At 61.1% G+C, this 16,612-nt stretch overlaps 1 protein-coding gene across 1 annotated transcript; it reads left to right on the top strand.

Moving 5' to 3' along the window:
* Window positions 1-5,441: 5,441 nt before the first annotated feature.
* On the top strand, window positions 5,442-15,745 carry TBX2 (T-box transcription factor 2). Its single transcript, XM_032707140.1, has 7 exons — window positions 5,442-6,258; window positions 6,974-7,241; window positions 9,692-9,838; window positions 11,025-11,101; window positions 11,186-11,355; window positions 12,631-13,244; window positions 14,106-15,745. Exons 1-7 carry the CDS (start codon window positions 5,894-5,896, stop codon window positions 14,550-14,552), a joined length of 2,088 nt encoding a protein of 695 aa, XP_032563031.1. The 5' UTR covers window positions 5,442-5,893; the 3' UTR covers window positions 14,553-15,745.
* Window positions 15,746-16,612: the final 867 nt, after the last annotated feature.

Here is a 16,612-nt window from a genome sequence, read left to right as displayed (position 1 = left end):
ACCCAGGGCCGGTTCACTCGCCCCTCCTTTGATCCTGTAACTTCTGCCAAACTCCTGGCCCCAAACAGGAAGAAAAGGGTTTCTGGGGATGCAAAGGGACTGGGAACCAGGAGGGCTGAGTGACCCTCATGAAGCTGGGGGCTGCCCTGCACCTTTCCCCCTTCCAGGGGCAACTGGTGGGGACTGCACCCACCAGGCACAGTTTGAAAAATAAAACTAATGAGGGAGAGAAACCGTGGGTCAGGACCCAGCCCGGGACATCCCCTGCCCTCGGGGATTTTGTTGTCCCTGTACAGGCGGGGTCCCTGCCCAGAAGGGGATTTTGCCTCGGGGGAGGTTGCACCGATGATCGTGGAGCCCTTCGTGATAGTTTTCCCTTTCACTCCCGGCCCCGCCGCTCCGCTCTCAGAACCGCCGTTCCTGTCTCTTTTCCCCGATTTTTCCCGGGACATCGTTGCTGTGGGAGTCGGGCAGCCTCGTCCCAGCTGCTCCGGGCACTGTGCTGCGGGACGACCCCAAATCCTCGCTGTTAATCTCACAGAGGAAGGTGGTGGGGGGCCTAAGAGCATCATTTTATCAAGTAACGCCGTTTGTTGAAGCCCTTGAGTTCAGAGACGAGCCGCGGAGCGCAGGGGAACCGGGACGAGCTTCGCTCGGGGACCCCGATTATCGATAGGCGCCCGATTATCGATACAGCCTCCAAGGGGGAACCGAGGGACCCGGGAGAGGGGTCGACACCGACCCCAGGGTCCCCCCAACGGAGCGGGGGATGCGGCGCTCCGTTTCCCCGCGGAACCGAGCCGCGGTCACGCGTGGCGGCGGGGGGGGTGTGCTCGCCCCCAGCCCCATCCCATGACGGCGATGAGGCGGCGATAATGCCATTAGCCCGGGGATTACGCGCCCGCGCCGGGATGTGACACACTTTCTCAAATGGAAGTTTTTTAAACAGAGGGATTTACATGATCCCCCACCGTGCCCCTCCATCCCTGTACCCATTCCCATCCCCATCCTCGGTGCCAGCGCGGGTTCCAGGCGGGTCCCCCCGCTCTGGGACGGCCCGGACTGGGGCTCCCGTCGCCTTTAAAGGCAGCGGGCTCGGTGCGGGCTCGGCGCCGCGCCCCGACGTGGGGAGCTGGGCAGCCCCGGGTGCGTGGGGCTGGAGGGGGGACACTTCGCCCTGCGCGGGGAGAGCGCTCCGTAATTTAAAAAAATTAATGAAATAATTTAAAACTCAATCAGGCGGAGGGTTGAGCGGGCTCCTGGCTCAAAGCAACGTGGAGTAACGGGGGAGCGGAGGACGCGTGTCCCCCCCGGCCGGGCCGGGGTCACTCGCCGCCCGCCCTGACAAACAAGCCGGGAAATGTGTTTATAAATTGTTCAAACTCTGGATAAACTTCACCGGCGTTTGTGTCTGCGTCTCCCCGCCTGTTGTTATTTTCCAGAAATCTGGATTACTGGAAATATTTTCTTTAAAGCTGGAAAGAAATCTAAACAGTCTGAGGGCAGGGGGAGCTCGGAGCAGGGGGGACAGCCCGGGGGCTGCCGCGCTGGCGGGGCTCCGCGGGGTTCCCTGCGCACGGAAGGGGCGCGGAGCTCCGCGGCCGCGCAGCGGGAGGAAGAGGAGGGAGGAAGGAGGGCGGCGGGGCCCGGGCTGGTGTCGGGTCGAGCCTCTCTCTCGGTGGCTGTCGATAAAAGGGCATCAGGCGGCCCCCGGTGCCCGGCGGCCCCTCCTCGTCCCCTCCAACGGGCACCGGAGCACCGGAGGGGGGCAGAGTCGTTTTCCCGGGATTTCCCGGGGGTAAGGGAATTCCTACCCTGCCGAGGGGTGTGAGGGGAGATGCGGCGCCCCCGGGAAGGGAAGCAGAGAAGGGGTGGACGCGGGTGGGTGAGAGCAAACGAGGATAGATTCATCACACGTTGGGTTCTTTTCCTCTCCAGGTGGAGCGGAGAAGAGAGGCCGACGAAGCTGCTGGGGCTGTGGGGCCGCCCCTCGCCTCCTCCCCGCCTGCCCCACGGCCCAGCTGCGGCGGGAGGGCCAGGTCGGACCGGGGGGCACACCCCGGGACTGGTGGGGGCCACCGAATCCCGTGGGGACCCAGTACCTTCGGGAAGAGGGAGTTCCCCACCCCGCACCTGCGGCTTCGCTCTGGGGGTCTCTGACATCCCCGGCTCTGTTCTTCTCCCGGGGAAGCACCGTGGAGCCCAGTCCTGTGGCACCGTCCCCCTCCCTCCACGGCACGGCCTGTTTCCACCCCCGCTCTGGTCCCTCCGCTTGGGAAGGTGCGAGAAGCTCGGCCGTCCTCCCCAGGGGCCCCGGGGTGCCCTCTTGCCGTGGCATCAGTGACGGGAATGGGGGGGGCGGCGGAAAACCCGTTCGCCTGGAGCCCCTTCCTCGGCCGCGGCTGGTGCACCCCGTCGGGGGGAGCGCTCCCCGGGGCGCGGGGCCGCCGCAGCCCGGTGGAGCCGGGAGGAGGGGAAGGCGGAGGCCCGGCTGCTTGTGAGAATTGTTATTTTTCATCAATCACCCGCAATTTGTGTAAGTGCCCCGGACAGGACACCAGCCGTCCTGCTGGCTGGGGTCACGGAGACAACACAGCGATGGAGAAGAGCAAATTGCATTTGCTCACCAGCTCACAGATCCAAATTACGGCCCTCGCATGGCGCGGGGAAGGGAGCGAAAGGTCCATGTGACATGAGGGAAATATGAAGGACTTTGACAGGTCTTAAACGGCCTGGCGCCAAGGCCTAAGTCTACCGGCTAAAAATAGAAAAAGGATGATGAGTGGAGATGGGCAGAGATGAAAGGGGAAGAGCGAGCGGGGCCGCGCTGCGGGGCGGGTGGGGGGCGGAGGCGGCCCGATGGGACAGTTTCTCCGGGCTGGACCGGGACAGATCCCCAGGACGGATCTCCGGGACGAATTCGCGAGACGGTCCGGCCTCCATCCGCCCCAGCTGGGGACCGCACGCCGGTGTAGTGCCGGGCCCGCAGGCGGCCGGGGCGGCTCCCGGGAGCCGGGCACGGTGGCCCCGAGCGCTGTAGGTTGGAAAACCCTCCCTGGGAGGGGGCTGCGCGGGGACAGCTCTCGTCCCCTGTCCCCGGGGCACAGCTGCCCTCAGGGTGGGAGCGGTTCCTCTCTCCCTGCCCCGTGCTCGGTCACCGACGGGGCGATGCGCGGCCTGTCCCGACCATGGGTGCGGGATCCTGAGTCGTGTCCGCGCCCGTAGTGGATACTCTGGTCCCCGCTATCCCCTTACCCCCGCAGTCCCCTTGTGGGGCGTCCCTGCGGAAGTTCGGGGAGACGAGGCTGCTCTGGATCGGTTTTATTCCTCAGGCGAGGCCGTTTGTAGTGTTACCGCGGGGCGGGGGGCGCGGGCGGGGGGCCGGGCAGTGGCCCCGAGGGGAGGCGACCTTTCCTCGCGGGGACACGGCTGTGTCCGGGCCCAGAGGAACAGCAGGCGAGGTGTCCGTGAGAGAACAGCCGCGGCCTGAGGGGATTCGCCGCGGGGCAACGAAAGACTCCGCTTTTGCTTTGTGAGGGGGGAATTCGGAAAAAAAAATAAATTACAAGCAAGCCCCACTTTTGCCAAAGCTGCCGTCAGCAGTTTTCCGCGGCGGCGAGGAAGCAAAGTCCAAATTGGGTCTAAATTTCAGTCCCCGCTGCCCGTTCAATGGTCAGCGGGACCCCCCCGGCCCCGCCGCCCGGGACAGCCCCGGGGGGGGACGCGCGGTGCCCGCCCCGCCGGGCGCGGTGCGGGACCGGGCGCGGTGCGGTCAGAGGTGAACCTGCCGCAGGACGCGGGCAGGTGGTGACCGGCCCGGAGAACAGCCTGGGGCCGGGGATCCGCGTGGCGCCGGGGGACAGCGGGCGGGGGTCGCTATCGGCAGGATGAACGGGCGCAGAGGGATAAAGAGGAGAAACCGGGATGGGAAGGGGGCATCGGGAGGTCCCTGCGTCCCGCCCTGCGCGGGGAGCAGCGACACACGGCCACGAGGGCTCCGAGCGGCTGCGGCCGCTCCTCGCTGCGCATCCGCGGAACGGGAGGACCGGGGGCGGAGAGGGGGCCAGGCCGGGGGACAGAGGAGTGGGCCGGCCGTCACCCCCCCGTCCCGCTTGGCCGCAGCGCAGGCGGCGGGGGCAGGAGCCTTGGAAGGATGGCAGGGCGCTTTTTGAAGATTTGGGGGTAAATATGAAGTGACAAGAGACGGGTCTTTATTGTGAGGGCTCAGCCGCCTGGCGCCAGGGCCCTCTTCAGCCACCGCGGCCCTCAGTTAATCAGCGCAGATCTCCAAACCGGCCTCTCCGAGGGGACACCCACCGCGCCCGTCGCCCCCCCCCGGGCCCCGGCGCGGCGGGACCGGCCCTAATCCCTCAGCAAACAGCCCCGGAGTGTCCCCCCTCCTCCTTATCTGCCTCCCCCCGCCCGGGTAAACAGCCCCTCCGGCCGGGCACAGCCGCGCCGGCCCCCGGCCGTGCAGCCGACGCGCCCCGACGGCGGGGTCCGCGCCTCCATCGTGGGCGCGGAGCTACGGGCGGGACCCCCCCTCCGCGGTCCGGGCGGCTGCCGGCAGGGCGGGGGGCGACGGCTGGGAGCGACTCACCCGCGCTGGAGGTCGCCGCTCGGGGCCTCGCCGCCGCCCGCAGCTCTCCGCAGGGCCGCGCTCCCGGCGGCCGCCCCGTCGGCGCTGCGCGGCCGTGCGCGGTTGTGCGCGGAGCGGCGGGCGGGGCGCGCCCCACCGCGATCCGCTCTCCAGGATCTGTCGTAAAGCGGCCGCAGCCGGGCTCGCCCGGCCGCTCTCCCCCCCCTCCCCGGCCCCGCCGCCCCCGCGGAGACCGGCGGGGGCCTCTGCCGCCGCCCCCCGCCCCCGTGGCTCCGCTCCCCGCTCCGCCGAGGTGGCTCCGCGCTGGCCCCGCACCGGCGGCGCAGCCGGGGCTGACCCGGTATGCGGAAAGGAGCCGGGGGTGGGATTTCGAGCACTTTTCTCTGTCATTGGTTAATATTTTATTCTGTTGACATGTTTTCTTACTGCCGATGCTTCCGACACCTTCTTCTTTTTTTTTTTTTCCTCCCTTTTTTTTTCCCCCTCTTCTTCCCTTCCTCCCTCCCTCCGCGCCCCCCGCCCCCCCGAGCCCGGAGCTTGGCCGGAGCTGTCAAAACCCCGCCTATGCAGATCCACAATTGGTCTGAAACGCGTAAAATCAGCAATCAAGGGGGCTTGGCTCATTAGCGGGCGGATCAGAGCAGGAAGGACATGTGAGATAGTCACAGTTTTACAGAGATCAGGACAAGATCTCACCGTTCCCACTCGGCTCCTTTGGCCATGAGCAGCCCGAGCCCCAGCGCCGAGCGCGGAGCGCGGAGCCGGGCCGGCCCCGCCGGGGCTCAGCCCGGGCCCGCGGGGGTGTGAGGGCAGCGCGGCCGCCCCTGCCCCGCCGCGCCCCGCGCAGCCCCGCGCAGCCCCAACCCGGCTTTTGTTTCTATTTTAGTGTCGAGAAGGACTTTCCTGGGAGGGCTCGTTCCCTCGCTCGCTCTCCCTCGCTGCAACAACAACAACAAAAAATAAGGACCTACTGTCTCCCCTCCGCAGACTGGGAGTCCCAGGAGCCGGGAACTGCCTCGATATTTTTTTGTTTTTCTTTCTTCTTCTTCTTCATTTTTTTTCCCTTTTTTTTTTTTTTCCCGAATCTAGTTCCGCTGATTTTCGCCTTTTTTTTTTTTTTTTGTATGCTTTTTTTTGGAGCGTGTGCGTGTGCTCTTGATTTTCCTTCCTCTTCCAGAGACTCAAGCGAGTTCGCTGGGCAGGAGAGGGGAAAAAAAATAAAAATACAACAAATACACGCGCATTTTTTGTAAAGGGAATCCCTCTTTTTCTCCTGGATTTGTGGATGCACCGATGAGAGATCCAGCCTTCCCAGGGACTGCCATGGCTTACCACCCCTTCCACGCACCCCGGCCGGCTGACTTCCCCATGTCCGCTTTCCTCGCAGCCGCCCAGCCGTCCTTTTTCCCGGCTCTGGCTCTGCCTCCGGCGGCGCTGGCGAAGCCCATGCCGGACCCGGGGCTGGCCGGGGCGGCCGAGGCCGGGCTGCACGTCTCGGCCCTGGGACACCACCACCAAGCCGCCCATCTGCGCTCACTCAAGAGCCTGGAGCCCGAGGAGGAGGTCGAGGACGACCCCAAAGTAACGCTGGAAGCCAAAGAGCTCTGGGACCAGTTTCACAAGCTGGGCACCGAGATGGTGATCACCAAGTCCGGGAGGTAAGAGCCGGCCCCGCGCGGCCCCCACAGCCCGCCCCGCACCTGCGCGGCCGCGCAGCGCCCTCGCCCCTCTCTCCATCCCGCTTCCCATCCGCCCCCGAGAATTAACGCGGGGAGTTTCGATCTCTGGAGTTTTCCGGAGGTGTTTCCCCCCCACACACACACCTCCTCCGAGCTTTCTCGCCACCCCCCCCAATTACTACTTTTCGAAGCGCGATCCCAAATTAAATTCGTGCGCGTTAATTGAGCGCCCGGAATCCGCCTCTCCCGTTGTTTACGCCGCTTCCCGCCGCTTCCTTTCCTCCTGCCAAACTTTCCCCGCGTCCGGGGTCGTTCCCGGCCCTGGTCCTGGCCCCGGGCCCGGGGGAGGCAGCGGCGGGGCTGCCGGGGTGCCGGGCGAGCGGGTCGGCGGAGGCCAGAGAAATGGGGTAAAACCAGGTTGTGTTTTCGCCCCTTATTTCCCGGAATGGGATTTTTGAGCTTTTCCCTGCTTTCTGTGAGATGCAGAGCGGGATGAGAAGCGATGGGACGTGAGGAAGTCTGGGAATCCTCAGCGAACTAAACTAGAAGATGGTGGTTTGGGAGCGGCAGCCGGGGCCGGGCGGTGCGGGGGGCTCTGCGGGGCCGGGGGGTGCGGGAGGCTCGGCGGGGCCGTGGCCGTCGGGGGTCGTTTGCGGGCAGGCACAGCCCTGTACCTCTCTGGGTCTCTCCGCAGGAGGATGTTCCCCCCGTTCAAGGTGCGGGTGAGCGGCCTGGACAAGAAGGCCAAGTACATTTTGCTGATGGATATAGTGGCGGCCGACGATTGCCGGTACAAGTTCCACAACTCCCGCTGGATGGTGGCCGGCAAGGCCGACCCGGAGATGCCCAAGCGCATGTACATCCACCCCGACAGCCCGGCCACGGGGGAGCAGTGGATGGCCAAACCTGTTGCCTTTCACAAGCTGAAGCTCACCAACAACATCTCGGACAAGCACGGCTTTGTAAGTGCGGCTGCGGGGCAGAGTGTGGCCCCCCGGGCAGGGACCCTGGGCAGGCGCGGGGTTGCCCGGTGCCGGTGCTGCCCGGCCCGTGGGGAACGGTGGGGCTTTAAGGGCTCCTCCAGCCGGGTCGGGCTGGGCGGCGGGGCCCGGCCGGGCCTTGCGGTGATGTGGCTGTCCCACAGCCCTCCAGCCCCTGCTCCTGCCTGGCACAGAGGGGGCAGCTCCCCTTTCCCGGGGGAAAAGGGGGGATTGGGGTTCGGGCAGCCTCAGGGTCCGCTTGGCTCCCACATCCGCGGCCTCCACGGCCTGTCCTGCCGCTTCTTCCCGGCCCTCGAGGCTCTGCGGGGACAGGGAGTTGGGGCGGTGGATGTGCGGGGCCGAGGCCGTGCGGGGGATGCAGCGAGAGCAGCCCCGACGGGGCGACGGGGCCGTGGCCGACCAGGGGCTGTCAGTGCCGGCCGGGCCGAGCCCAACCGGGCCGGGCCGAGCCGGGCCGAGGGAGTTCAGGCGGCGGCACCTGCGCTGGGTTCCCGCGGCAGGGAACAGGGCTGGAGTCGTTGGCAGCCTCGGCTCCACACCAAGCTGCGTCTAAAAGCCCTTATTTAATTCTCTATTGATCATATCTGCATCACCCAAAGGAGGTAAAACAGAACAAAAAAATGCAGCCAAGAAAAACCACCAACCAAAATAAACAAAGAGAGGGGAAAGAGAGAGAAAGGAAAGAAAGAAAGTGCAGCGTGTTGGCCGTTTGCAGAGACCCGCAGAAGGCAGGGTCAGAACGCGAGGGGAGCACGATCCTGCGGGAATGCACGGAGGGGGAAATCCCAGCGCCCCAACCAGCTCTGTAGCCTCTGGACACGCATTTAGGGCGATAAAGGGAAAGTTCATCGTGCAGCGTTGGTGATACGGTAATTAGTGAGGAGCCGGGGCCGGCGGAGCCCTCTCAGGTGGGGAGGGCAGAGCAGCTCCGCACCTCCCGGAGAGCTTTCTTCTCTCTTTTTATTTTTTCCCCTCCTCTTTTTGTTTTTTCTTCTCTCCTTTTTTATTTTTTTTTCTCCTCTCTCTTTTTATTTTTTCTCTTTAGGCAGGAAACAGCGTCTTTGTTAAATAATACATTGCGAGGTTATTTATAGCCAGCAAGGTAAATCGATAGAGAAGGAGTCTAAAAAATACGGGTTTTTTTTTACTGGTTAAAAACTAGTTTGATTCAGCGTTTTTAACGGTTCGCCTCCTTCAATTAAAGATTTCTGGTATCTGTCGTTGTCCAAAATCCAGACTGTGTTCAATCTGGGAGATGAGGGTTTAGCCAGTGCCCATCTGGTCGGAGAGGGATGATTATTTTTTTTTAAAGGAATGCAGATTTGCACGCCTCAATGAGACTTTTTGCACCATTTTCATGATAAATCCCGTCTAGATTATATCAATATAACAGCGATCCGACAGCTCATCAGCAGGTGATTATTGCTCGGGTTAAGAGGAAAAAAAAAAAGAGGGGATTTTTTTTATTACCTTCTAAACCAAAATGAAGTGATAATTATTTAGCCATTTGGCCGACGTTCTTTGACAATAATTACTCAAGCTTTCGCCGTTCCTCTACCAATTCTGGGCGATGAATTCTGCATTTCAGTCAGACCACAGCAGGTTGGGGAATTATTTAAACGCTATCGGGCAGGAAAACAGGCAGCGAGGGGCAGGGGGTCGGAGCCGCCCCAGGGGCGCGGCTCGGGGAGGGGGGGGATAATTCAGGCTCTTCCGAAAATCCCCCAGCCAAATTGCGGGGAATTCGGGTTTAAAAAAAAAAAAAGAAAACAACAACAAACCAAACCGAAAAAATAAAACGAGAGGGTAGAGAACGGCTTTGAGTGTTGGCGAGGCTTTTAGGCACCTGACTGGGGAAAAAAAAAAAAAAGTGTCTGTTCCTTCTGCAACGTTTCTCAGAGACATAAATTTGCCATGGTTCGTGGTGAAACGCTCCTTTCAGGTCGCAGGCGCTGGCTGGGGCTGGCACCGGCTCCTGCCGCCCCCGACACTAACCCAGAGCCTTTTAACATTATTTTTTTGTGGTGGCGAGGGAGAGTAACTTTTTTTTTTTTTTGAGGACAGCGAGAAACGCGTCGAAAATTCGCCTCGTTCACAGGGTTGTAATAAAACAGGGAGATCCCTTTTGCTGCTTTATTGCCGTGCTTAGCACCCGCAAAGATGCTGCTGTGCCTGACCTCCTTCTTTGGGAGCGGATCCTGCAACGGCATCAACAAAAAAACCAAGAAATCTCCCTCTTTGGCATCTGCCGGCGTTCCTTCCTCACGGCAAATTTGTGGGGGTTATTTTTTTTTGGGGGGTTGTTTTCAGGAGAAAAGGGATTTTTATTTAGGGAGGCGGCTGGACGCGCGGGCGTCCTGCGGATTGTGGGGCTGACGGCAGCCGCGGGCTCTGCTCTCTCGCCCACCCAGACCATCCTGAACTCCATGCACAAGTACCAGCCCAGGTTCCACATAGTCCGGGCCAACGACATCCTCAAGCTGCCCTACAGCACCTTCCGCACCTACGTGTTCCCCGAGACCGACTTCATCGCCGTCACTGCCTACCAGAACGACAAGGTACGGCCGGGCAGCCCCTGCCCTGTCCCTGTGCCCTGTCCCTACCCCCGCTCTCACCCCTGTCCCAACCCTCACCCCTTTATTGGGGTGTATTTACATACATGTGTGTGCGTGAGGATATTTTGGGGCAGAGTGGCCAAAAAGCAGTAACAGGAGAAAGGTTAAACCCCAAGCCCTCAGAGCAGGGTGCACCCTCATACTTACTCCTTTTATTATCGCTATTTTTAATACTAATACCAACGTCATTATCAGTATTTCAATTATTACCATTAATAATTTCCTCCTGGGGTTTGTTGTGTCCTTCTGGGCCGTGGGAGTCTTTGCTGCAGGCCCAGGCTGTGGAGAGCAGCACCAGGCCTGGGCAGCCTCACCGAGAAGGTGCCCTGGACTCTGGAGGAGCCAAAAAATAGAGCCAGATAAGCTAATTTTAGTTGCTTTCGTGATTTAGCAAGTGTCACCCTGTGAGCAAACAGAGCCTGGAGAGCTCGGTGGGGAGCAGAGAGCCTCTGCCGTCCCCCTCCAAGAGTTGTGTGTACGTGTGTGTGTTTTAACCCAAAAGCTGACCCCCACCTCCACCCCTGGCTGCTGATGCTAATTGACAGCTCTGTCTGAGGGTCCTGGTGGGCTTGTTTCCCTCGTAAAGTTTATGGCGAAGAGTCACAATCGATTAAAGAGCACTTTGTCTGCTCGCCCGCCGCAAGCAGCGCGGGGCGGCCGCCGGGCCGTGGGCCCCGTCGGGCGGGGGATGCTCGGGGGATGCTCGAGCCGGGGGATGCTCGGGCCGGGGGTCGCGGCGGGGCCGGGCAGCCGGGCCTTTTGCAGAGCCCCCTCTCGGGGCCGTGTTTCAGAGCCATGCATTATTGAGCGCCCTGATGTCGCCAGGCCCCGGCAGCCCGTGGCGCGGGGAGGGATAAGAATAGCTTTTAACCAGCGGCCGCGCAGCTCAGTCGCCATCTTCCCTCCGGGGGGCCGTGAAAAATAACTTCCTATCATTAAGACGCCATTAATAATTCAAGCCCAAACCTCAGCATCATTTTTAATAAAGCATGCGGTGTGTTAACGCGGGGCCGCGGCGCGTTCCGCAGCCTGCGCCGCGCACCCCGCGCTCCCCGACGGCTGCGGCGGGGACGGGGAGGGGGCGGCCGGGGCTTCACGTCGCCTCCTCTGTCCTTCTCCCCCTCCTCAGATCACCCAACTGAAAATCGATAACAACCCCTTCGCCAAGGGCTTTCGGGACACGGGCAATGGCCGGCGGGAGAAGAGGTAAGGGGTGTTCCCGTCCCCCCCACGGCTCCGTGCCCGCCCGCGGGGGGACGGGCAGTGCCCGACGCTGCCTCTCGCCCGTAGGAAGCAGCTCTCGCTGCCGTCCCTGCGGATGTATGAGGAGCCCTGCAAGCCCGATCGCGACGGCGGGGAGTCGGACGCCTCCTCCTGCGAGCCCTCGGCCGTGCGCGACGCCCTCCACTCGCCCGTGGGTGCCCTCCCCAGCCCCCTGCGCCTCAAGGGCAGCAGCAGAGGTAACCGAGGAGTCTCGGTCCCCAAACATCCCCAAACATTGGGGTTCTGCTCCCTCGGGGTGCTGCGTTCTGATTTCTTGGGGGCAGTGAGGCAAAACACCAAGGAAAACAAGGATGGGGATGCGCAGGGAGGAAAAGACAAGAACTGAGCAAACGCAAGTGGCATTCACGAGTTGCAACGTTTTTTCTCTTTATATATTTTATCTTGACTGTATATTGCATCTTCTATACAGCTTATATCTTGTATTTTTATTATACAAGGAGAAATGGCAAGGCAGACCGTGCGCTCTCCATATTAGCCTGGCTCCTTACCGGTGTGTGCCCTGCCTTCCATGTGAAGCTCACATTCCCTAAAAAAAAAAAAAAAAAGAAAAAAAGAAAAAAGAGGAAAAAAAACCAGAAAGAATTAATTCATTTGAAAGGAGAAAAAAATGTTGTAACTCCAGGGCTGCAGGCTGGTGAACGAAAATAAACCAGCGGCTCCACGTAGCAGTTTTTCGATGCTGGGTTTTGTCTTGCCGCACTATCAATCTGCTCTTTAAACTTTCCACCAGCCCAATTCCCTGCAAACCTTCATCAAAACTGCAACCCCCCCCCCCCCACCTCCCGAGCTGGAGGGAGGGTTTATTACACCCCTCTCCACTTTCAAAGGCTTCCCCGAATATTTACCCCAGCCTGCAGAGCTTCACCTCACCCGCACCGAAAGGCTTTTCTCGTTTAGTGGAGCCGGGCAGGGGTTCAGCTCCCCTCACCAGCCCCTCGCGTCCCCCGTCCTCCTCTGAGAGCTCAATGGGGTTTTTTAAATTAAAGCCCCTTTTAGGAGGGTCTGTGCCGTACTCCCTGCCTTAAAACTGCCTCTTTAACCTGCCTCAACCTGCACATTTGGAATAAATCCACGGCACGCAGTTGATCAGCTCCACGTAATTAAATCTATGGAGGACCATTTCCTCCCGCGCTGTCCAGCGCCCGCTCTCCTCATCCCCCGCTCGGAGTTTGCAGCTAACGAGAGCGATGCTGTAATAGATTTTGGTTCTCCATCAAACATGTTTTTCTGTTTGGCAGAGCAACAGGACTGCTGTTGTTAATCCCCTTTTCCCCAGAGCGGCCGTAGCGCGAGGGCCCATTTCTGCCCCCAAAATGAGTTTCTCTCGTTAATAACGATCGCAGCTTCGCTGTCGCAACCTCTCCCTGACACCAGGGCTCTCGCCAGTGACCCGCTCCTCACCTCCCTTGGGTGCTTCTGCTCTGACCCTCTGCCCCTCCATCCCCTTGCAGAGGAGAAGCCGGGGGCCGACAGCGACGCGGAGGTGGAGAAGGTGCCCGAGGAGCGGCCGGTGGCAGCCGCCAGCCCCAGCGGGGAGGACGCGACGCCCCGCGGCAGCCCCCGGTGCCTGGAGGAGCGGGGCAAGGAGAGGCACAGCCCGGAGAAGGTCAAGGATGGCGCATCCCCCCGGGAGGGTCCCGGCGAGGGCCTGTTCGGCACGCGGGGCCTGGAGAAGGACAAGGTGGAAGGACGGAGGAAAGAGACGGAGCCAGGCAAGAAGGACACGGAGGGCGGCGGGCTGGGCAAGGAGGCCTTCGCCCCGCTGATGGTGCACACGGACAGCCCCCCGCACCTCAGCGCTGGGCACCTGCAGAGCCTGGCGCTCTCCGGCCTCCACGGGCAGCAGTTCTTCAGCCCGCTGGGCGCTGGGCAACCCCTCTTCATCCACCCGGGACAGTTCGCCATGGCCCCCGGCGCCTTCTCTGCCATGGGCATGGGACACTTGCTGGCCTCGGTGACCGGTGGGGGCAGCCTGGAGAATGGAGCCCTCTCATCTGCCCCGGGCGCGGCAGGGACGGCCACCCCCTTCCCTTTCCACCTCTCCCAGCACATGTTGGCCTCTCAGGTAAGATCCTGCGCCTGTCCTGCATCCCCATCCCCATCCCTGCTGTCTGGTCAGGCCCCGGCACCTCCTCTCCATGTCCTCCCAAAAGGTACCCTGAATGATGGAGGACTTTGGAGATGCAGACCAGGCCTGGCTAGCATCACCCCCCTGTGGGGACATGTGGGGTGGCCCCAGCACAGGAAAAGTGCTTTTGGTGCCCCCAGCCTCCCCCAGGCCCTCTGCAGCCTCTAGGGACAAGAGAGTGACACCCCTGACATTGCTGCCTGGTGAGGGACATTTAGAAAGTTGGCCTCAGGGGTGATTTGAGGAGGAATCCTGTTTTTTTTTTGCAGCTGCCATGGTTCTTCCATAAGCAAGGGCAGAGTCAGGATCTGTGGCCCTGCCTGACCTGGCTGTCCCCATCCAGCATCCCACCATCTCCCTGTCAGCTTTGAAACAGCTTCCACAATGCCTGGGCTTGTGCTGCCTTTCCCATCCCCTCTGATGAAATACATGAAGATGTCTTTGAACTCCCCTAATTTATCGATCCTGTTTAACAATGTGTTTTAATGTGGTTAAAGGGCTGTGATGCTGCACAGACGAGGGCTCGCAGCCCACAGGGAGGGGACAGGGCAGGCCTCAAAGAGGGGTTTGTGCTTGGTGCCATCGGCCTGGGGTGGATGGGGACCCCCATCCCGCAGCCTGTTCCACATGGATATCCTCACACTGTGTTTTTAGGGTGACACTGAGGTGTCCCAGCTTTGCCTTGGCTTTCCTGGGAGAAGGCAGCTGGGGGGCAGGCAGGAGGGGGACACAACGGGGCATCGCCACAGCTCTGACCCAGCATCGGCACAGCTCTGACCCCTGTTCCTCTCTCCACAGGGAATCCCGATGCCCACCTTCGGCGGACTCTTCCCCTACCCCTACACCTACATGGCGGCGGCAGCGGCGGCCGCCTCGGCCATGCCGGCCACCAGCGCCGCGGCCGCGGGGCCGCTGTCCCGCAACCCCTTCCTGGGCAGCAGCCGCCCCCGCCTGCGCTTCAGCCCCTACCAGCTCCCGGTCACCATCCCGCCCAGCACCAACCTGTTGACCACCGGCCTCCCCGCCAGCCTCAACCCCGGCTCTGAGGGCTCCAAGGCCGGCAGCAGCCGCGAATCCAGCCCCCTCCCCGAGGTACCCCTGCACAAGGGGGGCAGCCAGCGCCCCGCCGCCTCCCCCAAGGGCTCCCTGAAGGAGTCCCTCAATGAACTGCAGAACATCCAGAGACTGGTGAGCGGGCTGGAGAGCCAGCGGGAGCTGTCACCCGGCAGAGAGTCCCCCAAGTGACCGACGGGGCGGGCGGCGAGCCCTCCTGGCGGGGCGGAAAGCACTGGTATTTTGTACAGCACAGTATAAATATTTATTGTGGAGCGAGGGGTGGGCGCGGACAGGGAGCGGAGTGCTGGAGCAAAGGGATGGACCCCCGCCGGCCAAGCAGACCCACCACCCCGGAGCCAGGAGGGAGCGGTCGGAGCGTGGGGCTCACCTGCCCCTTCAGCTGTGGGGCTGGGAGTGGCTCCCCCCACTCCAGCGAGGCCACGGAGCCCCCAGGACACCCCGTTCCCCCATTCCGGGCACTGGGCAGCTCGAGGGGGGAAAACGAGCCCCTGTGGAGACATCTGATGGATGGGGCAACCCCGACTCTAGCCCCAGCCCCGACCGCGGGCGGGTGAGAGGGGCCAAACCCTCATCTGTGCAAGGGGAGGGGGAAGGAAAAAATAATTAAAAAAGTAAGGAAAAAAAAAAAGATATAAGAAACAGAAGATGGAAAACAAGCCGCCTCGGCAGCCACCGCGCAGAGCGGGCACGGCGGGGGAGCCTCGTGGGTACCTGGGCAGATATTTATGAAATAAAAGGTAATTTGTGTAAATAAGCTATAAGGATCCCAGAATATGCAAATTGGTATTAATTTATTCAGAGTTGTACATTGGTGTGTACATAATATTTAGAGTTTAACTCATCGCATTTAAGGGTTTTTTTTTTCGTTTTTTTTTTTTTTTCATTTTACATGAACATATATATTGTAAATGAAAACTATTTAGCTCTTTGTGATTGAAGGAGATATCGGTTTCTCTAACTGTGTTTTAAAATATTGTTTATCCCGCCTGTTCTCTAGGACAATCATGTGCCACCAGTAAAACGATTTTTGGAGTCATTGAAACTAAGAGTTCAATCCTTTAATGGACTTTTGCAAGAAAAAAGAAAAAAAAATCAGCAAATCCAAAACTTAACTAAAATATTGCTACAGTGCGGGGTATAGAGAATGCAGGAATAAACCTCAGGTTTTTATTTTTCACTCCAGAACAAAAAAAAAAAAAAAAAGTATAATAAATTTAAATATCACAGGACTGTGCTCTATATTTGTTTTAAAATAAAAAAGATACATGATTTGCAACGTGCTGGTTACTCGGGTATCTGTCTGTTCGGTTTTGATGAATTCTCACATCTTTCAATAAAAAAAAAAAATTCTACTCGGAGAAGTCCTGCCGGCTCCCGCCTGTTTCATTCCTGTCGGGGCCGCCGCTCCTCCGCAGGTGCGCAGCGCTGGGAGCCGCCCCCCTTCCGAGCTGCGCGGAGCTTCCGCAGCCGAGCCCCTTATTTATTGGGGAAAGAAAACGCCCCGGGTTGCCACCGAGCCGGCGGAGCGTCGCAAGGGGCTCTTGGGGCAGGGGGACCCTCCGCCGGCTCTGCCCGTCGGGGATCGCTGCCTTCAGGGCTTTTACCGGCCCCGTAAGACCCCGCTGCGGGCGGGGGTGGCGCGGCAGGTGCGCGGGGCGGGGGCGCGGAGGTGCGCACGGGGCCCTGCCGGGTGCGGCGGGAGGGATGCGGCACCGGGAGTCTGCCCGCGCTGTCCTCGGGGCCACCCGCGAAAGCAGAGCCAGGGGACGCCGGTGCCGTCCTGCCGTGCTGAGGGGATGAGCACCGGGACCGGCGGGGACCGGCGTGCGCTGGTCACACCGGCACCGGTGAGGAGGGGGTGACCGGGGCAGAGCGGCACCGTCGGTGATGGGGAAGGGTGACGGGGAAGGGGTGAGCCGGGGATGGTGAAGGCGTGACCCGGGGACGGTGAAGGAATGACCCGGGCACACCTGTACCGTCGGGGATGGTGAAGGAATGACCCGGGGATGGTGAAGGAGTGGCCCGGACACGCCGGTACCGTCGGGGATGTGGCTGGCCTGGCGAGGGGGCTGTGGGTCCCCAAGTCTCCCCCCGCGCCCGGAGCCGCTCGGGGCGTTGCGGAGCGCGGCCGCGGAGGACGCAAACAGCCCTTTTCCTCACCAATTACCCTTCTCCCGTTCCCGGGAAGATTTACGGCCCCGGTCGCGGCGGGGGCGCGGCCCCCTCGG

Source organism: Chiroxiphia lanceolata, chromosome 20 (genome assembly GCF_009829145.1).
Source record: "Chiroxiphia lanceolata isolate bChiLan1 chromosome 20, bChiLan1.pri, whole genome shotgun sequence".
NCBI lineage: Eukaryota > Metazoa > Chordata > Aves > Passeriformes > Pipridae > Chiroxiphia > Chiroxiphia lanceolata.
Note: the sequence above shows the minus strand (reverse complement) of the source record. Positions and strands in the feature narration are given on the sequence as shown.